This window comes from Myxocyprinus asiaticus, chromosome 5 (genome assembly GCF_019703515.2).
Source record: "Myxocyprinus asiaticus isolate MX2 ecotype Aquarium Trade chromosome 5, UBuf_Myxa_2, whole genome shotgun sequence".
In the NCBI taxonomy this organism is placed as follows: Eukaryota; Metazoa; Chordata; class Actinopteri; order Cypriniformes; family Catostomidae; genus Myxocyprinus; species Myxocyprinus asiaticus.
Window position 1 is genome coordinate 7,259,195 of NC_059348.1, and position 22,997 is coordinate 7,282,191.

At 41.9% G+C, this 22,997-nt stretch overlaps 1 protein-coding gene and 9 non-coding genes across 10 annotated transcripts; all 10 read left to right on the top strand.

Moving 5' to 3' along the window:
• Positions 1-4,498: 4,498 nt before the first annotated feature.
• LOC127440554 (uncharacterized) lies at positions 4,499-6,031 on the top strand. Its single transcript, XM_051697227.1, has one exon. It carries the CDS (start codon positions 4,499-4,501, stop codon positions 6,029-6,031), a length of 1,533 nt encoding a protein of 510 aa, XP_051553187.1.
• A 6,352-nt stretch (positions 6,032-12,383) lies between these two features.
• trnas-aga (transfer RNA serine (anticodon AGA)) lies at positions 12,384-12,465 on the top strand. The gene has a single exon. It is a non-coding gene; the product is annotated as a tRNA-Ser (tRNA).
• Positions 12,466-13,600: 1,135 nt separating this feature from the next.
• On the top strand, positions 13,601-13,673 carry trnak-uuu (transfer RNA lysine (anticodon UUU)). Its single transcript has one exon. It is a non-coding gene; the product is annotated as a tRNA-Lys (tRNA).
• A 260-nt stretch (positions 13,674-13,933) lies between these two features.
• Positions 13,934-14,014, top strand: trnas-aga (transfer RNA serine (anticodon AGA)). The gene has a single exon. It is a non-coding gene; the product is annotated as a tRNA-Ser (tRNA).
• A 1,123-nt stretch (positions 14,015-15,137) lies between these two features.
• On the top strand, positions 15,138-15,219 carry trnas-aga (transfer RNA serine (anticodon AGA)). Its single transcript has one exon. It is a non-coding gene; the product is annotated as a tRNA-Ser (tRNA).
• Positions 15,220-17,881: 2,662 nt separating this feature from the next.
• On the top strand, positions 17,882-17,963 carry trnas-aga (transfer RNA serine (anticodon AGA)). Its single transcript has one exon. It is a non-coding gene; the product is annotated as a tRNA-Ser (tRNA).
• A 1,135-nt stretch (positions 17,964-19,098) lies between these two features.
• Positions 19,099-19,168, top strand: trnak-uuu (transfer RNA lysine (anticodon UUU)). Its single transcript has one exon. It is a non-coding gene; the product is annotated as a tRNA-Lys (tRNA).
• Positions 19,169-19,428: 260 nt separating this feature from the next.
• trnas-aga (transfer RNA serine (anticodon AGA)) lies at positions 19,429-19,509 on the top strand. The gene has a single exon. It is a non-coding gene; the product is annotated as a tRNA-Ser (tRNA).
• A 1,124-nt stretch (positions 19,510-20,633) lies between these two features.
• trnas-aga (transfer RNA serine (anticodon AGA)) lies at positions 20,634-20,715 on the top strand. Its single transcript has one exon. It is a non-coding gene; the product is annotated as a tRNA-Ser (tRNA).
• Positions 20,716-21,851: 1,136 nt separating this feature from the next.
• Positions 21,852-21,924, top strand: trnak-uuu (transfer RNA lysine (anticodon UUU)). Its single transcript has one exon. It is a non-coding gene; the product is annotated as a tRNA-Lys (tRNA).
• The last annotated feature ends 1,073 nt before the right edge of the window (positions 21,925-22,997 follow it).

Here is a 22,997-nt window from a genome sequence, read left to right on the forward strand (position 1 = left end):
TTTCATGCAAAAATTGAAACTGTCTGTGATTTTGTTATAAAACATACACATTTTTAAACACTTTTGAACAGTGCAATTCTCAATATGTCAACTATGTATGTATGTAGGTATGTATGTATGTATGTATGCTATCTATCTATCTATCTATCTATCTATCTATCTATCTATCAATCTATCTACCTATCTACATGACTTTAATATCATTTTTATTGCATGTATGTAACTAACAACTCTCTAAAATGTTTATTTATTGAAGAAATGGCTGTCCAAGAACCATGTATTTGCCACCATTCAAATAAATTATAAGTGGGCACTTTCTTCAAGACTGCAAAGACAAAAGTGCCCACGTGCAATTTATTTGAATGGTGGCAAATACATGGTTCATGGACGATCATTTGTATGGCTTTTCTTGCTATTTGAATGCAATATTATCCATCAAACACCCTGAATATCACTCCACAAACTCAATGAAACCCATTTATGCAAGTTAGATCTCATAATACTGTATAATTTGCATTAAAATGATTGTCCATGAACCCTGTATTTGAATTCCATTAAATAAGCTGCAGATGGGACCTTCCTTTTGGACTTTGACATTTTTTGAGGAAAAATTGCCACACTCTTTATTTATATGACTTTAGCTGCATGTATATGAAATATTATCAATAAAACACCCTGTATAGCACTCAAGATACTCAATGGAACCCATTTATGCAACTTACATCTCAAAATATTGTATATTTCGCAAAAAAATGACTGTCCACGAACACTGTATTTGAATTCCATTAAATAAGCTGCAGATGGTACCTTCCTTTTGGACTTAGACATTTTTTGAGGAAAAATTGCCACACTCTTTATTTATATGACTTTAGTAGCATGTATATGAAATATTATCAATAAAACACCCTGTATAGCACTCAACATACTCATTGGAACCCACTTATGCAGCATACAACTCTTTAAAATGTATAATTAGCTAAAAAATGGCTGTCCACGAACCATGTATTTGCCACAGTTCAAATAAGTTGTATGTGGGCAGTTCCTGTATGACTTGGCAAAAACACAGGAAGTGCCCAAGTGCAATTAATTTGAATGTTGGAAAATACATGTGTAACGTCTGTGTAAGATCAGTGATGGCTAATTACACTTTGTTTGAAAAAAAACTTTGTTTGAAAAAAAAACCTTTTAGCCTTTTGACATTTGCATATAAATTACTGACCTGGTCTCCACGTTTACATTTATATGGGTGCTAAATTGCAGATGGTCTTTATCACTATCAAAAGGATGCTAAAACAGGTCTCCTCTGAAGTGTCTCCATCAAGCTTCAAACACATTCTACAGAAAGGGAGGTGACTCCCCCCAGAGTGCCAGGCACCAGAGCAGTTGTCTGTCTCCAGTAATTCCAATACACGTCACACACACACCTAAAGACATTTTCTCTATTTAGGCCATAGTAAGCAGTTATAAATGTATCTGCTATGTGCATGTGTTGTATGTATATTCCCCTATCATATTAACTTAGTTAAAACCCTTTACTTGTATTAGTTAGACGTTAAATGCCTATATTCAAGTGTATGAGTGTATCTCTGCTTTAATATCGTCTGGAGGTTACCTTCTTGGTATCAAAATGATCTTCCCTTTATTTCTCACACAATAATGTACACCATGTGATCGTGAAATGCATCGAACAATTCTTACTATGTTTTGAATTAAAAGCTGCACTAGCGGTCCAGATCAGCAATAAAATGCGAATGGGCCATAAACGGAGACAAAGGATGTTTCTCCCGCTCAAAATGCATGCCTCTGATTGGCCACTCCACCCACAAAATGGGTGCGGCAATGAACTATCAAAACTCCAGAGCGCAGACTAATCATGGCTCAAAACTCTTCTTCTTGAGACCAACCCACTCCAAAACTCTCTCTTGAGTTTAACCTTCTGGCAGTGTTTACCTTCAAGTAACTTTGTGGATTTGCTGTGGACTTCTTCAACTCACTCCTAAAGAAATCGTCGAGAACCTCGTCTACCGCATCAAGACTCTTATTCAGCAACAAACCAATGCAAGTAACCATTTACAACTGATTAGATGCGCGTTTAAGTTTGAACCCCTTTTAAGGTGTATTGTGCCTCTGATGATTCTCATTTAGGTTGTGGTTAACTGAGAGTTTTAAAGCCCTTGAAATACTGCCATTCTTTGCTCTCTCTCTCTCTCTCTTTTCCTTACTTTCCTTCATTCTATATATGTATGTTTTGCTTAGTTTGTTTGTATGTTAGTTATAGTTTCATTTATTAAATCCTTTATATTCACAATTGATTGTCTCTGTGTTCCGCTCACAATTCAAAGTCACTGAATGTTGCTCCTTGCTACATGCTAAACTACTGCTAGCACTGTATAAGTAGGAAGGCTATTGTTCCTTGGCCAGGAAAGTAAATCTTCCTAGAATTGATAAATAATTATATTGTCTGCTCGCTGGACGGACAGATCAAGTAATTGTAATATCGATTCTGCTACAGTTAATTCTAAGATCTAATCTAAATATATATTATTAATTATAACCAGTTATAATTAATTATAAATAATTCCCTTTTTAAGCTAATTTGCTACATATATTAATGGTGGAGAATGCGGGCACATTCAAACTTTGTTTGTGAGAAAACTCAGTATCAATTTATTTGTGTTTTTGTATTATGCGCGCTCAGAGTGAGACAAGCCGCAACGCGGACTCACTCTTTTGATTGGATGGTTAAAGCCACCTCCAGTACTGTATTTTTAACAGCCTCTATTTGACTAACATTTAGTCACTGTTAATTGTAATTGTAAAAGTAAACTGCAGTTCCTAATATTAAAATCGTTCTGTAAAGACGAAGAAACCTCTTTACAGTACATTTTAATATTATCAAAATCGCCTGTTGGAACGAAGAAAACTTCCTTCATTGCGATAAAGATGGATTTGAGCGATGCTCCTCTTATCATCTTTTAAAGGCCTTAGGTGATTGTATCGCTAGACTGAAGTTATTTGTGTTGCAAATTTCATTCAACTAGATGATCGTGACTCTTTCGGGTTAACCATTAACGTACGAATGGGTGCCTAATTCAAATCTAATCATATCTAATTGGTATGTAAATGAGAGTTTTAAAAACCTTGATCAAGTGACAATTTGTGTAACAACAGCGAAGAAATCCTGTTGTTCATAATTGATCATTTGTGTAATAACAGCGAAGAAATCCTGTTATAATTGATAATTTGTGTAACAGCAGCGAAGAAATCCTGTTCGTTCATAATTGATAACTTGTGTAATAACAGCGAAGAAATCCTGTTATTATAATTGTTATTGTGTAACAGGCAGCGAAGAAACCCTGCCACACACCTTTGTGCAGTTAATTTGCACAAACTAAAATTCGGTTCGGATCAAATTGCATTGTACTTGTGATCGTTGCAGTAAATCAGCCGCTAGAGTGAGAGCAATCACACTAGACGCGCTCAGATTTAATCACAGTACCTTTGATTAACACTAGAGGGCAGTTTAGTTAAGTGTCTAGCACTTCTCAAATTTCATCTCTACCCCTTTTGTTTTCCTCTGAACCTTGGGTGGCTCACCCACGCCACCTTGTGGCCATTCTCAGTAGGTTGGTTTTCCTTGGTTAGCCCTGTCATTGCATTTGAAAAACGTATTCCAATTCTTCCTCGGTTTGTTTTAATTTATTTTATTATCATAACTTTTATTCTTCTCCTTTTATTTTCTTATTTTTACTTTTAAAATTTTATTTTTTTTATTTTAAATTTTTTTTAAAAATTTTGTTTTAAATTTTAAATTTTTTTTTTTTATTTTTTAATTTTTTTTTTAATTATTGTTATCATTCTGTATTATACAGGCCTCTTTCTCTCTTGCCTTAGCCACCCACTTTAAAATTTAGTTCAAACAGTGTTTGAATTTAAATGTAAAATTAATCTCTGTATTCTAGCCATTTGTGTGCACCTATAGGTAACACTCCCTCTAGTGCTTAGTTGGTGAAGCGACGGTGGCCCCCACGGCGGATCACAGTGAGCTGCCACGGGATCCCGACTGGATCACCTCGATCCATCACTAAGCCTAACCCATAGAATACTGACCCTTCCAACTAGCGAAACCCCAAAATCAGGTTTCTCCTCAACCTCTAAGAGACCGAACCTTTGAGAATCATCAGAGAAAGCAGAGTAATAGATTGACGACCCAAGCTGCCAAAGTCTTTAGATGATCACGCCGTCAACAATCTTTTGTTAGATCCTTTCCGGTGCCCCACAACAATTAGACTCACCTTGCCATTCACGGCTGAGATAACAGGTGCCAAGTCTACCCTCCGTTAACTGTTTGTATCCATCAAACAGACCGAGCATAGAACATAAAAATTACTATAACTGTAGCCTGCTAACGCTATAAGAACTTGCATTGGCCTGTGTGCTGTCCCTCCCCCTCTCTCCCTCTCTCTCTCTCCCTCTCTCTCTTCACCAGTGAGCCAACATGTCTCGATCATCCAGCCCTGATGCCCACTGGGATCGACTAGAGACCTGGCTGAGTGCCCTGACTAGCACCCTTATTCCTGAAGCCGCCGGGGACCTGCAGAACATGAGCCGGGAACAGCTCGACGACAACCTGAGCACCTTGATGGCCCACGATCCGACACAGGACTACAGCCACAAAGAGCTGGCCAAGATCGTCGGGTCACTGGCCCATAACCTCCTCGGCCAGGCAAAGCTGAGTGAAGCAAGCATCTCCCGCCGGGAACAGGAAGCAGCGCTGAAGCTCCAGGCTGAGGAAGCTCAGAGAAACTGGATGCGCGCTCAGAGTCAACTGGACCAGCTAACCTCGGAGACTCAGCACCAGCACAGGACAGCGGACGAAAAGGACCCAGAGCTGCAGGAGGAAGTAGAGAGACTCCAGAACGCCCTGACTGATCTCCGTGTAGATACAGCACGACGAGAGCAGCAGGAAAAGAACACCAGAGAGGAGCTGAGTAAAAAACTCCAGCAAGCTGAGGCTCTCCTGAGGAGAGCAGAGACTGAACTTAAAGAAAGAGAAGCCAGGGCCAAGGCCCGTGAGGGCCACCTGCAAAGTGCCCGGGCTGAAGTCAGTGCCCTGGCCCAACAAAGAGACTATTTGAAAGAAGAACTTGACACAGTTCACCGAGAGCTTACACATTCATATAGACTGCCAAGTGACTCTGAAAGGGAAATGCACACCACAGAATTTCCCCTAACCAGTAGATTGATACCTCCTAGACAAGAGAGCCCACTGCTCAAGACATCACCTGCCAGCATCCCAGAACCCCCAGCAGCAGAAAGGGGGTGGGAGCCTTTCCAAAGGCTGTCTTCCAGTCACGGTGTGTCACCTAAAGAATTGGATAAGCTGGCTAGAAACATTCCCACTTTCACTCCAAGCCCTGCAGGAGGCCACGATGTGCACGACTATTTAAAAGACATTGATTTTCACTTGCAAACTGTTGCCAATGTTACCACACGAGACAGACTGTACCTGCTCAGAATCACCGCCAGCCGTGAAGTCCGGAGCTTTCTAGACCGACAGCCAGAAACAGTCAATGTGGATTACCAACAACTGCAGCAGGCTTTGATTAAAGAATTCTCTGATCCAGAATCAGAGCAAGGGCTGATTACGGCCATGGACCTTAAACAGGGCAGACAGGAAACCACGCAGTCTTTCTACAACAGGCTCAGACAAGCATACTTCGGAGCACGGAATGAGCCAGGAATGGAAGAAGAATTCAATTTCAAAACTCTGTTCCTCCGGAACCTGCACCCAACAGTGAGTCACCATTTGGGGGATCTGGCTTGCCCACGGACTATGTCCACCCAACAGCTGCGAGACTTAAGCCATAAGGCCTATGCCAAACAAAGAACTGCTTCTGAAAAGATGGGAAAACCCCCCACAATCTATCCTGTCACTAATCAGAGTTCAGAACTTGCCCTAGAGGGCACCGAGCCTCGCCACAGCAATTGGGTACACCCTGACACTCATCCTTGCCTTTGTCCTGTTTAACAGAGTCAACGGGGTGCAAAGGTCCATGAACAGGTACACTGCTGCCTTTTAACCTTCATGATCCACCTGCCATCCGGCCTTCACCACCCACCTGCCATTTAACCATCATGATCCACTGTTGTCTGATGATGTCTCAATTCAGAGCATCTTCAGACAAAAAGGGGGAGTCTGTAACATCTGTGTAAGATCAGTGATGGCTAATTACACTTTGTTTGAAAAAAAACTTTGTTTGAAAAAAAAACCTTTTAGCCTTTTGACATTTGCATATAAATTACTGACCTGGTCTCCACGTTTACATTTATATGGGTGCTAAATTGCAGATGGTCTTTATCACTATCAAAAGGATGCTAAAACAGGTCTCCTCTGAAGTGTCTCCATCAAGCTTCAAACACATTCTACAGAAAGGGAGGTGACTCCCCCCAGAGTGCCAGGCACCAGAGCAGTTGTCTGTCTCCAGTAATTCCAATACACGTCACACACACACCTAAAGACATTTTCTCTATTTAGGCCATAGTAAGCAGTTATAAATGTATCTGCTATGTGCATGTGTTGTATGTATATTCCCCTATCATATTAACTTAGTTAAAACCCTTTACTTGTATTAGTTAGACGTTAAATGCCTATATTCAAGTGTATGAGTGTATCTCTGCTTTAATATCGTCTGGAGGTTACCTTCTTGGTATCAAAATGATCTTCCCTTTATTTCTCACACAATAATGTACACCATGTGATCGTGAAATGCATCGAACAATTCTTACTATGTTTTGAATTAAAAGCTGCACTAGCGGACCAGATCAGCAATAAAATGCGAATGGGCCATAAACGGAGACAAAGGATGTTTCTCCCGCTCAAAATGCATGCCTCTGATTGGCCACTCCACCCACAAAATGGATGCGGCAATGAACTATCAAAACTCCAGAGCGCAGACTAATCATGGCTCAAAACTCTTCTTGAGACCAACCCACTCCAAAACTCTCTCTTGAGTTTAACCTTCTGGCAGTGTTTACCTTCAAGTAACTTTGTGGATTTGCTGTGGACTTCTTCAACTCACTCCTAAAGAAATCGTCGAGAACCTCGTCTACCGCATCAAGACTCTTATTCAGCAACAAACCAATGCAAGTAACCATTTACAACTGATTAGATGCGCGTTTAAGTTTGAACCCCTTTTAAGGTGTATTGTGCCTCTGATGATTCTCATTTAGGTTGTGGTTAACTGAGAGTTTTAAAGCCCTTGAAATACTGCCATTCTTTGCTCTCTCTCTCTCTCTCTTTTCCTTACTTTCCTTCATTCTATATATGTATGTTTTGCTTAGTTTGTTTGTATGTTAGTTATAGTTTCATTTATTAAATCCTTTATATTCACAATTGATTGTCTCTGTGTTCCGCTCACAATTCAAAGTCACTGAATGTTGCTCCTTGCTACATGCTAAACTACTGCTAGCACTGTATAAGTAGGAAGGCTATTGTTCCTTGGCCAGGAAAGTAAATCTTCCTAGAATTGATAAATAATTATATTGTCTGCTCGCTGGACGGACAGATCAAGTAATTGTAATATCGATTCTGCTACAGTTAATTCTAAGATCTAATCTAAATATATATTATTAATTATAACCAGTTATAATTAATTATAAATAATTCCCTTTTTAAGCTAATTTGCTACACATTTTGAAAGCTTTTCTTGCTATTTTCTATGCAATATTATCGATAAAATAACAAGTATATCACTCAAAATAACCAATGGAACCCATTTATGCAAACTGCAGCTCAAAATAACATGTAATTAGGTAAAAAATGGCTGTCCACGAACCATGTATTTGCCACCATTCAAATAAATTGTATGTGGGCACTTCCTACAAGACAGCAAAAAGACAAAAGTACCCATGTGCAATTTATTTGAATGGTGGAAAATACAAGGTTCGTGGACGGTCATTTATATGGCTTTCTTGCTATTCTTATGCAAAATTATCAATAAATCATCAAGAATATCACTCATAATAATCAATGTAACCCATTTATGCAACTTACATCTCAAAATATTGTATAATTTGCTAAAAAATGACAGTCCATGAACCATGTATTTGCCACTATTCAAATAAATTGTACGTGGGCACTTCCTACAAGACGGCACAAAAGTGCCCACGTGCAATTTAATTGAACGGTGAGAAATACATGGTTCGTGGATGATCATTTATATGGCTTTTCTTGCTATTTTTATGCAAAATTATCAATAAATCATCAAGAATATTACTCAAAATAATCAATGGAACCCATTTATGCCACTTACAACTCATAATACTGTATTGTTTGCATTAAAATGATTGTTCATGATCCATGTATTTGGTGTCCATTAAATAAGCTGCAAATTTCTTTTGGACTTAGACATTTTTTGAGGAAAAATTGCCACACTCTTTATTTATATGAACCACATATTTGCCAGCATTCAAATAAATTGTACGGGGCTTCGCTATGGACCGCACCAACCTTTGTCGGGAAGGTGGCAGAGGCACGAAACCGAGTCCTACGCCCTCATTTTCGAGGGCACTCTTTCCAATGGCGTCTCTCCGAGGTCGGCAAGTGCCTCAACCTGATTGGCCCTCGTAAGAATTGCCATTTATGTCATACAGACTTGGCACCAAGTCGATTGGTACTGGCATCTATATGACTTTAGTAGCATGTATATGAAACATTATCAATAAAACACCCTGTATAGCACTCAACATACTCAATGGAAACCACTTATGCAACTTACAACTCTTTAGAATGTATAATTAATTTGCCACCATTCAATGAAATTGTGTATGGGCACTTCCTGTGTGACCTGGTGAAAATAACCTTAAATTTTATGCTAAGACCTAGGGGCTTCGAGTACTTCATCTTTGTGCTCTCATAAACAACGTATTTAAAAATTAGTGTCCCTCAGATATTGGAAAGTACTTTATAAAATATCAAGAAAAATATTAAGGAAAAATAACTGTCGCTTTTCATTCACAAGTCAGCCAATTAAGCACTTAATGAAGTCATTCAGACTTCAAACTTTGCCCACTTACAAAGGGACCCCTGAGAAGCTATAGACTTCAAATTGGAGTCATTTGGAGCTTTCTGAAGGGTGTCCATGAAACACCTTTTGATACTTATTAAGCACCTACGGCCTCCAAGTTCTAGATCCTGATTTGGGGGCCCCTGATAGTAACAACATATTATAAAGCCCTCAGAGTTTGGGAAGCACTTTAAAAAAAATCAAGAAAAATATTAAAACAAAAATAACTGTCACTTTACGTGAACAAGTCAGCCAACTGAGCACTTAACGAAAACATTCAGACTTCAAACTTTGCACACTGTCTAAAGGTCCCCTGAGAAGCTCTAGATTTCAAATTGGAGTCATTTGGAGATTTCTGAGGGGTGTCCACAAAATACCTATAGGAATGAATGGAATAAATTGCAGGTGGAACTTTTCTAGAAAGTTCCTGCAGCCCCCAAATTTTACACGGTGGTAGCCCGATGACCCTCGAAAGACATATCGAGAGCATGAGACTCTGGAAAAAAGGAAAAGTATTTTTGACAGTTTATGCAAGATTCACACACTGGCCTCTTGCACTCACAGCCTGACAGAGCCTTTTGAGTTAGATTAGAGACAACTAGGGTAGGGTTTGGATGTACGCTCAGGAAGCATCTAGACACTCCAAATTTTAAGGCCCGACTAGGGGGCCCCTGACGGTCGAGGATCTCAAATTTCAAGGTCCTGAGTCCTTCTAAACCCCCTTTGCTTGACGGCCCACTTGACCATTAAAGCATTGCAATTCCATAGGTGTTTCGTACACCGCCTTAAATTAGGCGCTAAGACCTGGGGGCTTCGAATGCTTCATCGTAGGGCCCTTAGAAACAACATATTAAAAAGCTGTGTCCCTCAGAGTTTGGGAAGTACTTTAAAAAATCAGGACAAATATTAAGGAAAAATAACTGTCACTTTTCATTCACAAGTCAGCCAATTAAGCACTTAACGAAGTCATTCAGACTTCAAACTTTGCACACTGTCTAAGGGGCCCCTGAGAAGCTATAGATTTCAAATTGGAGTCATTTGGAGCTTTCTGGAGGGTGTTCCCGAAACACCTATAGAAATGAATGGAATAAATTGTTCTTGGGATGCACCCTGGCAGCGTGCCCAGAGGTCCCAGAGACCCCAAATTTCACGCGCTGGTATGTCGAGTGCCCCTTATCGACATACTCATGGGACTAAAGCCTAGGCTGAAAAACAATATTTTTCATTATTTTCAATAGATCTCCCTGCTTGTCATAGGAATCAATGAGACAGCCTGATCTGTAGGCCTATGTGCATTAGCACATTCATCAGAAGCTTTAATACTTAGCAAGCACCTATGGCCTCCAAATTCTAGATCCTGATTTGGGGGCCCCTGCCGGTCGAGGATCTCAAATTTCAAGGTCCTGTGGCCTTTGGAACCCCCTTTTCTAGACTTCCCACTTGACCATTAAAGCAGTGCAATTCAATAAGTGTTTCGTGGACCACCTTGAATTAGCTGCTAAGACATGGGGACTTCGAATGCCTCATTGTAGGGCCCTTAGAAACAACATATTAATAAGCCTTGTCCCTCAGAGTTTGGGAAGTACTTTAAAAAAAAAATCAAGAAAATTATTATAGAAAAATAACTTTTAAGCTCTTAACAAATTCATTCAGCCTTCAAACTTTGCACACTTACTAAGGGGCCCCTGAGAAGCTGTATATTTCAAATTGGAGTCATTTAGAGCTTTCTGAGGGGTGTCCACGAAACACCTATAGAAATGGATGGTATAAATTGCACATGGGATGTGCCCTGGCAATGTGCCCAGAGGTCCCAGAGACCCCAAATTTCAAATAGTGACCCCTCATGGGACTCTTGAAGGCATACTAAGAGTGCTAAGCATTTCGGTGAAGTATTGGTCGAACATCAGAAAACGGCTTTAAAGGACTCTGGGCGGGCACAGCAGGTCCCCACCGTGTGCCCCATGATGAAATGGATTAAAAAATGTAACAAAAAATAATTTGTGTCAGGAACGCATAAAAACACACTTAGAGGGGGCATGTGGGACGCCTGGACGCTGCCCGGCACGAAGTAGGGTGATGTATGGCATCAGGGGCCACACTGGGGGCAAAGGCATGCCAAAGTGGTATTTAGTGTGTAAGGGGACAAATAGTGGTTATGTGGACAACAGGAAGCCCATATAGAAGAATGGTGGTTAAGGGGTCACAGGAAGTGAGTTCGTGGACAACAGGAAGCCCCTTTACAAGAATAGTGGGTAAGGGGTCACAGGAAGTGAGTTCGTGGACAACAGGAAGCCCCTTTACAAGAATAGTGGGTAAGGTGGTTAAAAAGAGGCTCTGTGGACGCTGTTTAAATTACTAAATGCCCCGTGGGCAGTAGGGGGTCAGTGGACCGACCCCAAAGTGACCATGACAACGCAAGAGTTCCCCTAGAGGTGTCCATACGGTGAGATAAGGGGGAAACCAAACATTACCCCAAAGTAATGGGGAAGTGGCACATGGCCTACAAGCTAGTGGGCAAGTGGGCGTCCATGTAAGGGGTACGATCCATTGCACCAACTATGAGTCCAATGGCAATTTAAATAATTAGGGCTTGATCCCATGAACTGCCTACATTCCCTTACCAAGAGAAGACAGTCTCGTGTCAATGCAAAGGTGCTCCACTCAAAGAACTGTTATATGCTCTTTTAGATAAATGAAGCTGAAGTGTGCTCATTATAACATTCGAGTAATAATTACTCTGCTCTCTAGACCACAAAAGATTTGGCAAGCTGCCATAAAGGGATCGCAGCCTTTTTTAGCATTCCCTTCCTGCCAAGAGCAGCCCAATGCTCTCAGTCCTTATTTTTTGTAGAGTTCATGGCAAATTAACTTAGTCAAAAGGTCAAGTGCACATTTTGGCTGGACTGTCTTTATGCTCCTGGGGGTCTCACACCTTATGAGAGCCTGGATGTCTCAGCTGGTATCAGCCTTTTAATCTGAGGGTCCACGGTTCAAGTCCCTGTTCAGGCGATAGGCTGTCAGTTTACTGGGTGCTCAATCTAACTTCTACGTTTCCTTCCAAAATAAATGTTGTCTTGCTGTTTGGATGTGACCTCCAAAATGTATAATATCCAAGTTTAGTTTCATCACTATGATATTTAGTTTTAGCTACTGGAGGGCTAGGTGGCAATCGCTCCAAGGAAGTATGACAAAGCTGGCAAAGGTGCTGCTTTGAGAGCAACACTGGCAGCTTTTGCCTGACCAAGCAGTTCTGCCCTTCGCTTGGGCTGTAGTGATTCAACAAGCTAGATAAAAGCTATACTTACCCATTTTCAAGTAGTCGTGGCCGAGTGGTTAAGGCGATGGACTAGAAATCCATTGGGGTCTCCCCGCGCAAGTTCGAATCCTGCCGACTACGCCGTTGCTGTTCAGCTGCTTTCCTTTTTTTTGGTGATTACGATGGTTAATAAAAATGTTCTGTGACAATGTTATGAATTTAGAAATGAATTGTGGTCCATGTATGCTTCAGAAGTCTTTTTAAAAGTACATTGCAAGACAGGCAAGCCAAAGGCTTTTTATATTTAGACAGGTCTGAGCAGGATCTGGATGCACAGGGAGAGTGGTGTTCAGTGATCATACAGTGATTAGTGCTCTGTTGTGACTGCAGCAACCCCGGTTCAAATCTGTGTCATGGAAGTCTTTTTCAATAGACGAAGAAAACTAGCTCATTTTGCCACTTTTGCTCATGCCAACCTTTCAACTGAGTGTGTGTTCCCTCAAGCTCTGCTGTGTCCTGTGCTTTACCCATCAAGCCAAAAGAGTACAGTAGTGCAGAAGTGTGTAGTAGTGGCCGAGTTGTTAAGATGACTAGGGTTGCTATCTGTTTTGCTTTTGCTTTATTCTCTTTGTTTAGAGTGTGTGTAACTTAGATTCATTAATTATGCCTTTGGCCGTGTCTTTGTACAAGATACTTTTTTCAATTTCACTTGCTGACCCGCGTCTCGTTTCGAGCCTGAAGTGGGCACTGTTCCAAAAGGCCCAAGTCATCCCTTAAGTTGTCCATACATTTCAGGCGGTAGGAGCTGTGGCTTTGGAACCCCCTGATGACTTAGAGGTCTTAAATAGACAGCTCAAGAGTAACTGCTTTATATCAAGTAGAACAACTTGCATGTCAGAGCAATGAAATGTTGCCTTTCTGCTGGCGCTTTGGAACATGACTGCTTTATCTTCCACAAGAGAAGAAAGTCTCGTGTCAATGCAAAGGTGCTCCACTCAAAGAACTGTTATGTGCTCTTTTAGATAAATGAAGCTGAAGTGTGCTCATTATAACATTCGAGTAATAATTACTCTGCTCTCTAGACCACAAAAGATTTGGCAAGCTGCCATAAAGGGATCGCAGCCTTTTTTAGCATTCCCTTCCTACCAAGAGCAGCCCAATGCTCTCAGTCCTTATTTTTTTGTAGAGTTCATGGCAAAGTAACTTAGTCAACAGGTCAAGTGCACATTTTGGCTGGACTGTCTTTATGTTCCGGGGGGTCACGCACCTTCTGAGAGCCCGGGTAGCTCAGCCGGTAGAGCATCAGACTTTTAATCTGAGGGTCCAGGGTTCAAGTCCCTGTTCGGGCGATAGGCTGTCAGTTTACTGGGTGCTCAATCTAGCTTCTCCATTTCCTTCCAAATTATATGTCCTCTTGCTCTTTGGATGTGTTTAGTTTTAGCTACTGGAGGGCTAGGTGGCAATCTCTCCAAGGAAGTATGACAAAGCTGGCAAAGGTGCTGCTTTGAGAGCAACACTGGCAGCTTTTGCCTGACCAAGCAGTTCTGCCCTTCGCTTGGGCTGTAGTGATTCAACAAGCTAGATAAAAGCTATACTTACCCATTTTCAAGCAGTCGTGGCCGAGTGGTTAAGGCGATGGACTAGAAATCCATTGGGGTTTCCCCGTGCAAGTTTGAATCCTGCTGCTGTACAGCTACTTCCCTTTTGTTTTGGTAGTACGATGGTTAATAAAAAAGTTCTGTGACAATGTTATGAATTTTGAAATGAATTGTGGTCCATGTATGCTTCAGAAGTCTTTTAAAAAGTACATTGCAAGACAGGCAAGCCAAAGGCTTTTTATATTTAGACAGGTCTGAGCAGGTTATATAAGCACAGGGAGAGTGGTGTTCAGTGATCATACAGTGATTAGTACTCTGTTGTGGCTGCAGCAACCCCGGTTCAAATGTCCATACATTTCAGGCGGTAGGAGCTGTGACTTTGGAACCCCCTGATGACTTAGAGGTCTTAAATGGACAGCTCAAGAGTAACTGCTTTATATCAAGTAGAACAACTTGCATGTCAGAGCAAAGAAATGTTGCCTTTCTGCTGGCGTTTTGGAACTTTACTGCTTTATCTTCCACAAGAGAAGACAGTCTCGTGTCAATGCAAAGGTGCTCCACTCAAAGAACTGTTATATGCTCTTTTAGATAAATGAAGCTGAAGTGTGCTCATTATAACATTCGAGTAATAATTACTCTGCTCTCTAGACCACAAAAGATTTGGCAAGCTGCCATAAAGGGATCGCAGCCTTTTTTAGCATTCCCTTCCTGCCAAGAGCAGCCCAATGCTCTCAGTCCTTATTTTTTGTAGAGTTCATGGCAAATTAACTTAGTCACAAGGTCAAGTGCACATTTTGGCTGGACTGTCTTTATGCTCCTGGGGGTCTCACACCTTATGAGAGCCTGGATGTCTCAGCTGGTATCAGCCTTTTAATCTGAGGGTCCACGGTTCAAGTCCCTGTTCAGGCGATAGGCTGTCAGTTTACTGGGTGCTCAATCTAACTTCTACGTTTCCTTCCAAAATAAATGTTGTCTTGCTGTTTGGATGTGACCTCCAAAATGTATAATATCCAAGTTTAGTTTCATCACTATGATATTTAGTTTTAGCTACTGGAGGGCTAGGTGGCAATCGCTCCAAGGAAGTATGACAAAGCTGGCAAAGGTGCTGCTTTGAGAGCAACACTGGCAGCTTTTGCCTGACCAAGCAGTTCTGCCCTTCGCTTGGGCTGTAGTGATTCAACAAGCTAGATAAAAGCTATACTTACCCATTTTCAAGTAGTCGTGGCCGAGTGGTTAAGGCGATGGACTAGAAATCCATTGGGGTCTCCCCGCGCAAGTTCGAATCCTGCCGACTACGCCGTTGCTGTTCAGCTGCTTTCCTTTTTTTTGGTGATTACCATGGTTAATAAAAATGTTCTGTGACAATGTTATGAATTTAGAAATGAATTGTGGTCCATGTATGCTTCAGAAGTCTTTTTAAAAGTACATTGCAAGACAGGCAAGCCAAAGGCTTTTTATATTTAGACAGGTCTGAGCAGGATCTGGATGCACAGGGAGAGTGGTGTTCAGTGATCATACAGTGATTAGTACTCTGTTGTGACTGCAGCAACCCCGGTTCAAATCTGTGTCGTTGAAGTCTTTTTCAATAGACGAAGAAAACTAGCTCATTTTGCCACTTTTGCTCATGCCAACCTTTCAACTGAGTGTGTGTTCCCTCAAGCTCTGCTGTGTCCTGTGCTTTACCCATCAAGCCAAAAGAGTACAGTAGTGCAGAAGTGTGTAGTAGTGGCCGAGTTGTTAAGATGACTAGGGTTGCTATCTGTTTTGCTTTTGCTTTATTCTCTTTGTTTAGAGTGTGTGTAACTTAGATTCATTAATTATGCCTTTGGCCCTGTCTTTGTACAAGATACTTTTTTTCAATTTCACTTGCTGACCCGCGTCTCGTTTCGAGCCTGAAGTGGGCACTGTTCCAAAAGGCCCAAGTCATCCCTTAAGTTGTCCATACATTTCAGGCGGTAGGAGCTGTGGCTTTGGAACCCCCTGATGACTTAGAGGTCTTAAATAGACAGCTCAAGAGTAACTGCTTTATATCAAGTAGAACAACTTGCATGTCAGAGCAAAGAAATGTTGCCTTTCTGCTGGCGCTTTGGAACTTTACTGCTTTATCTTCCACAAGAGAAGAAAGTCTCGTGTCAATGCAAAGGTGCTCCACTCAAAGAACTGTTATGTGCTCTTTTAGATAAATGAAGCTGAAGTGTGCTCATTATAACATTCGAGTAATAATTACTCTGCTCTCTAGACCACAAAAGATTTGGCAAGCTGCCATAAAGGGATCGCAGCCTTTTTTAGCATTCCCTTCCTACCAAGAGCAGCCCAATGCTCTCAGTCCTTATTTTTTGTAGAGTTCATGGCAAAGTAACTTAGTCAACAGGTCAAGTGCACATTTTGGCTGGACTGTCTTTATATTCCAGGGGGGTCACGCACCTTCTGAGAGCCCGGATAGCTCATCAAACTTTTAATCTGAGGGTCCAGGGTTCAAGTCCCTGTTCGGGCGATAGGCTGTCAGTTTACTGGGTGCTCAATCTAGCTTCTCCATTTCCTTCCAAATTATATGTCCTCTTTCTCTTTGGATGTGTTTAGTTTTAGCTACTGGAGGGCTAGGTGGCAATCTCTCCAAGGAAGTATGACAAAGCTGGCAAAGGTGCTGCTTTGAGAGCAACACTGGCAGCTTTTGCCTGACCAAGCAGTTCTGCCCTTCGCTTGGGCTGTAGTGATTCAACAAGCTAGATAAAAGCTATACTTACCCATTTTCAAGCAGTCGTGGCCGAGTGGTTAAGGCGATGGACTAGAAATCAATTGGGGTTTCCCCTTGCAAGTTTGAATCCTGCTGCTGTACAGCTACTTCCCTTTTGTTTTGGTAGTACGATGGTTAATAAAAAAGTTCTGTGACAATGTTATGAATTTTGAAATGAATTGTGGTCCATGTATGCTTCAGAAGTCTTTTAAAAAGTACATTGCAAGACAGGCAAGCCAAAGGCTTTTTATATTTAGACAGGTCTGAGCAGGTTATATAAGCACAGGGAGAGTGGTGTTCAGTGATCATACAGTGATTAGTACTCTGTTGTGGCTGCAGCAACCCCGGTTCAAATGTCCATACATTTCAGGCGGTAGGAGCTGTGACTTTGGAACCCCCTGATGACTTAGAGGTCTTAAATGGACAGCTCAAGAGTAACTGCTTTATATCAAGTAGAACAACTTGCATGTCAGAGCAAAGAAATGTTGCCTTTCTGCTGGCGTTTTGGAACTTTACTGCTTTATCTTCCACAAGAGAAGACAGTCTCGTGTCAATGCAAAGGTGCTCCACTCAAAGAACTGTTATATGCTCTTTTAGATAAATGAAGCTGAAGTGTGCTCATTATAACATTCGAGTAATAATTACTCTGCTCTCTAGACCACAAAAGATTTGGCAAGCTGCCATAAAGGGATCGCAGCCTTTTTTAGCATTCCCTTCCTGCCAAGAGCAGCCCATTGCTCTCAGTCCTTATTTTTTGTAGAGTTCATGGCAAATTAACTTAGTCACAAGGTCAAGTGCACATTTTGGCTGGACTGTCTTTATGTTCCAAGGGGGTCTCACACCTTATGAGAGCCTGGATGTCTCAGCTGGTATCAGCCTTTTAATCTGAGGGTCCACGGTTCAAGTCCCTGTTCAGGCGATAGGCTGTCAGTTTACTGGGTGCTCAATCTAACTTCTACGTTTCCTTCCAAAATAAATGTTGTCTTGCTGTTTGGATGTGACCTCCAAAATGTATAATATCCAAGTTTAGTTTCATCACTATGATATTTAGTTTTAGCTACTGGAGGGCTAGGTGGCAATCGCTCCAAGGAAGTATGACAAAGCTGGCAAAGGTGCTGCTTTGAGAGCAACACTGGCAGCTTTTGCCTGACCAAGCAGTTCTGCCCTTCGCTTGGGCTGTAGTGATTCAACAAGCTAGATAAAAGCTATACTTACCCATTTTCAAGTAGTCGTGGCCGAGTGGTTAAGGCGATGGACTAGAAATCCATTGGGGTCTCCCCGCGCAAGTTCGAATCCTGCCGACTACGCCGTTGCTGTTCAGCTGCTTCCCTTTTTTTTGGTGATTACGATGGTTAATAAAAATGTTCTGTGACAATGTTATGAATTTAGAAATGAATTGTGGTCCATGTATGCTTCAGAAGTCTTTTTAAAAGTACATTGCAAGACAGGCAAGCCAAAGGCTTTTTATATTTAGACAGGTCTGAGCAGGATCTGGATGCACAGGGAGAGTGGTGTTCAGTGATCATACAGTGATTAGTGCTCTGTTGTGACTGCAGCAACCCCGGTTCAAATCTGTGTCATGGAAGTCTTTTTCAATAGACGAAGAAAACTAGCTCATTTTGCCACTTTTGCTCATGCCAACCTTTCAACTGAGTGTGTGTTCCCTCAAGCTCTGCTGTGTCCTGTGCTTTACCCATCAAGCCAAAAGAGTACAGTAGTGCAGAAGTGTGTAGTAGTGGCCGAGTTGTTAAGATGACTAGGGTTGCTATCTGTTTTGCTTTTGCTTTATTCTCTTTGTTTAGAGTGTGTGTAACTTAGATTCATTAATTATGCCTTTGGCCGTGTCTTTGTACAAGATACTTTTTTTCAATTTCACTTGCTGACCCGCGTCTCGTTTCGAGCCTGAAGTGGGCACTGTTCCAAAAGGCCCAAGTCATCCCTTAAGTTGTCCATACATTTCAGGCGGTAGGAGCTGTGGCTTTGGAACCCCCTGATGACTTAGAGGTCTTAAATAGACAGCTCAAGAGTAACTGCTTTATATCAAGTAGAACAACTTGCATGTCAGAGCAATGAAATGTTGCCTTTCTGCTGGCGCTTTGGAACATGACTGCTTTATTTTCCACAAGAGAAGAAAGTCTCGTGTCAATGCAAAGGTGCTCCACTCAAAGAACTGTTATGTGCTCTTTTAGATAAATGAAGCTGAAGTGTGCTCATTATAACATTCGAGTAATAATTACTCTGCTCTCTAGACCACAAAAGATTTGGCAAGCTGCCATAAAGGGATCGCAGCCTTTTTTAGCATTCCCTTCCTACCAAGAGCAGCCCAATGCTCTCAGTCCTTATTTTTTGTAGAGTTCATGGCAAAGTAACTTAGTCAACAGGTCAAGTGCACATTTTGGCTGGACTGTCTTTATGTTCCGGGGGGTCACGCACCTTCTGAGAGCCCGGATAGCTCAGCTAGAGCATCAGACTTTTAATCTGAGGGTCCAGGGTTCAAGTCCCTGTTCGGGCGATAGGCTGTCAGTTTACTGGGTGCTCAATCTAGCTTCTCCATTTCCTTCCAAATTATATGTCCTCTTGCTCTTTGGATGTGTTTAGTTTTAGCTACTGGAGGGCTAGGTGGCAATCTCTCCAAGGAAGTATGACAAAGCTGGCAAAGGTGCTGCTTTGAGAGCAACACTGGCAGCTTTTGCCTGACCAAGCAGTTCTGCCCTTCGCTTGGGCTGTAGTGATTCAACAAGCTAGATAAAAGCTATACTTACCCATTTTCAAGCAGTCGTGGCCGAGTGGTTAAGGCGATGGACTAGAAATCCATTGGGGTTTCCCCGTGCAAGTTTGAATCCTGCTGCTGTACAGCTACTTCCCTTTTGTTTTGGTAGTACGATGGTTAATAAAAAAGTTCTGTGACAATGTTATGAATTTTGAAATGAATTGTGGTCCATGTATGCTTCAGAAGTCTTTTAAAAAGTACATTGCAAGACAGGCAAGCCAAAGGCTTTTTATATTTAGACAGGTCTGAGCAGGTTATATAAGCACAGGGAGAGTGGTGTTCAGTGATCATACAGTGATTAGTACTCTGTTGTGGCTGCAGCAACCCCGGTTCAAATGTCCATACATTTCAGGCGGTAGGAGCTGTGACTTTGGAACCCCCTGATGACTTAGAGGTCTTAAATGGACAGCTCAAGAGTAACTGCTTTATATCAAGTAGAACAACTTGCATGTCAGAGCAAAGAAATGTTGCCTTTCTGCTGGCGTTTTGGAACTTTACTGCTTTATCTTCCACAAGAGAAGACAGTCTCGTGTCAATGCAAAGGTGCTCCACTCAAAGAACTGTTATATGCTCTTTTAGATAAATGAAGCTGAAGTGTGCTCATTATAACATTCGAGTAATAATTACTCTGCTCTCTAGACCACAAAAGATTTGGCAAGCTGCCATAAAGGGATCGCAGCCTTTTTTAGCATTCCCTTCCTGCCAAGAGCAGCCCAATGCTCTCAGTCCTTATTTTTTGTAGAGTTCATGGCAAATTAACTTAGTCAACAAGGTCAAGTGCACATTTTGGCTGGACTGTCTTTATGCTCCTGGGGGTCTCACACCTTATGAGAGCCTGGATGTCTCAGCTGGTATCAGCCTTTTAATCTGAGGGTCCACGGTTCAAGTCCCTGTTCAGGCGATAGGCTGTCAGTTTACTGGGTGCTCAATCTAACTTCTACGTTTCCTTCCAAAATAAATGTTGTCTTGCTGTTTGGATGTGACCTCCAAAATGTATAATATCCAAGTTTAGTTTCATCACTATGATATTTAGTTTTAGCTACTGGAGGGCTAGGTGGCAATCGCTCCAAGGAAGTATGACAAAGCTGGCAAAGGTGCTGCTTTGAGAGCAACACTGGCAGCTTTTGCCTGACCAAGCAGTTCTGCCCTTCGCTTGGGCTGTAGTGATTCAACAAGCTAGATAAAAGCTATACTTACCCATTTTCAAGTAGTCGTGGCCGAGTGGTTAAGGCGATGGACTAGAAATCCATTGGGGTCTCCCCGCGCAAGTTCGAATCCTGCCGACTACGCCGTTGCTGTTCAGCTGCTTTCCTTTTTTTTGGTGATTACGATGGTTAATAAAAATATTCTGTGACAATGTTATGAATTTAGAAATGAATTGTGGTCCATGTATGCTTCAGAAGTCTTTTTAAAAGTACATTGCAAGACAGGCAAGCCAAAGGCTTTTTATATTTAGACAGGTCTGAGCAGGCTCTGGACGCACAGGGAGAGTGGTGTTCAGTGATCATACAGTGATTAGTGCTCTGTTGTGACTGCAGCAACCCCGGTTCAAATCTGTGTCATGGAAGTCTTTTTCAATAGACGAAGAAAACTAGCTCATTTTGCCACTTTTGCTCATGCCAACCTTTCAACTGAGTGTGTGTTCCCTCAAGCTCTGCTGTGTCCTGTGCTTTACCCATCAAGCCAAAAGAGTACAGTAGTGCAGAAGTGTGTAGTAGTGGCCGAGTTGTTAAGATGACTAGGGTTGCTATCTGTTTTGCTTTTGCTTTATTCTCTTTGTTTAGAGTGTGTGTAACTTAGATTCATTAATTATGCCTTTGGCCGTGTCTTTGTACAAGATACTTTTTTTCAATTTCACTTGCTGACCCGCGTCTCGTTTCGAGCCTGAAGTGGGCACTGTTCCAAAAGGCCCAAGTCATCCCTTAAGTTGTCCATACATTTCAGGCGGTAGGAGCTGTGGCTTTGGAACCCCCTGATGACTTAGAGGTCTTAAATAGACAGCTCAAGAGTAACTGCTTTATATCAAGTAGAACAACTTGCATGTCAGAGCAATGAAATGTTGCCTTTCTGCTGGCGCTTTGGAACATGACTGCTTTATCTTCCACAAGAGAAGAAAGTCTCGTGTCAATGCAAAGGTGCTCCACTCAAAGAACTGTTATGTGCTCTTTTAGATAAATGAAGCTGAAGTGTGCTCATTATAACATTCGAGTAATAATTACTCTGCTCTCTAGACCACAAAAGATTTGGCAAGCTGCCATAAAGGGATCGCAGCCTTTTTTAGCATTCCCTTCCTACCAAGAGCAGCCCAATGCTCTCAGTCCTTATTTTTTTGTAGAGTTCATGGCAAAGTAACTTAGTCAACAGGTCAAGTGCACATTTTGGCTGGACTGTCTTTATGTTCCGGGGGGTCACGCACCTTCTGAGAGCCCGGATAGCTCAGCCGGTAGAGCATCAGACTTTTAATCTGAGGGTCCAGGGTTCAAGTCCCTGTTCGGGCGATAGGCTGTCAGTTTACTGGGTGCTCAATCTAGCTTCTCCATTTCCTTCCAAATTATATGTCCTCTTGCTCTTTGGATGTGTTTAGTTTTAGCTACTGGAGGGCTAGGTGGCAATCTCTCCAAGGAAGTATGACAAAGCTGGCAAAGGTGCTGCTTTGAGAGCAACACTGGCAGCTTTTGCCTGACCAAGCAGTTCTGCCCTTCGCTTGGGCTGTAGTGATTCAACAAGCTAGATAAAAGCTATACTTACCCATTTTCAAGCAGTCGTGGCCGAGTGGTTAAGGGGATGGACTAGAAATCCATTGGGGTTTCCCCGTGCAAGTTTGAATCCTGCTGCTGTACAGCTACTTCCCTTTTGTTTTGGTAGTACGATGGTTAATAAAAAAGTTCTGTGACAATGTTATGAATTTTGAAATGAATTGTGGTCCATGTATGCTTCAGAAGTCTTTTAAAAAGTACATTGCAAGACAGGCAAGCCAAAGGCTTTTTATATATAGACAGGTCTGAGCAGGTTATATAAGCACAGGGAGAGTGGTGTTCAGTGATCATACAGTGATTAGTACTCTGTTGTGGCTGCAGCAACCCCGGTTCAAATGTCCATACATTTCAGGCGGTAGGAGCTGTGACTTTGGAACCCCCTGATGACTTAGAGGTCTTAAATGGACAGCTCAAGAGTAACTGCTTTATATCAAGTAGAACAACTTGCATGTCAGAGCAAAGAAATGTTGCCTTTCTGCTGGCGCTTTGGAACTTTACTGCTTTATCTTCCACAAGAGAAGAAAGTCTCGTGTCAATGCAAAGGTGCTCCACTCAAAGAACTGTTATGTGCTCTTTTAGATAAATGAAGCTGAAGTGTGCTCATTATAACATTCGAGTAATAATTACTCTGCTCTCTAGACCACAAAAGATTTGGCAAGCTGCCATAAAGGGATCGCAGCCTTTTTTAGCATTCCCTTCCTACCAAGAGCAGCCCAATGCTCTCAGTCCTTATTTTTTGTAGAGTTCATGGCAAATTAACTTAGTCAACAAGGTCAAGTGCACATTTTGGCTGGACTGTCTTTATGCTCCATGGG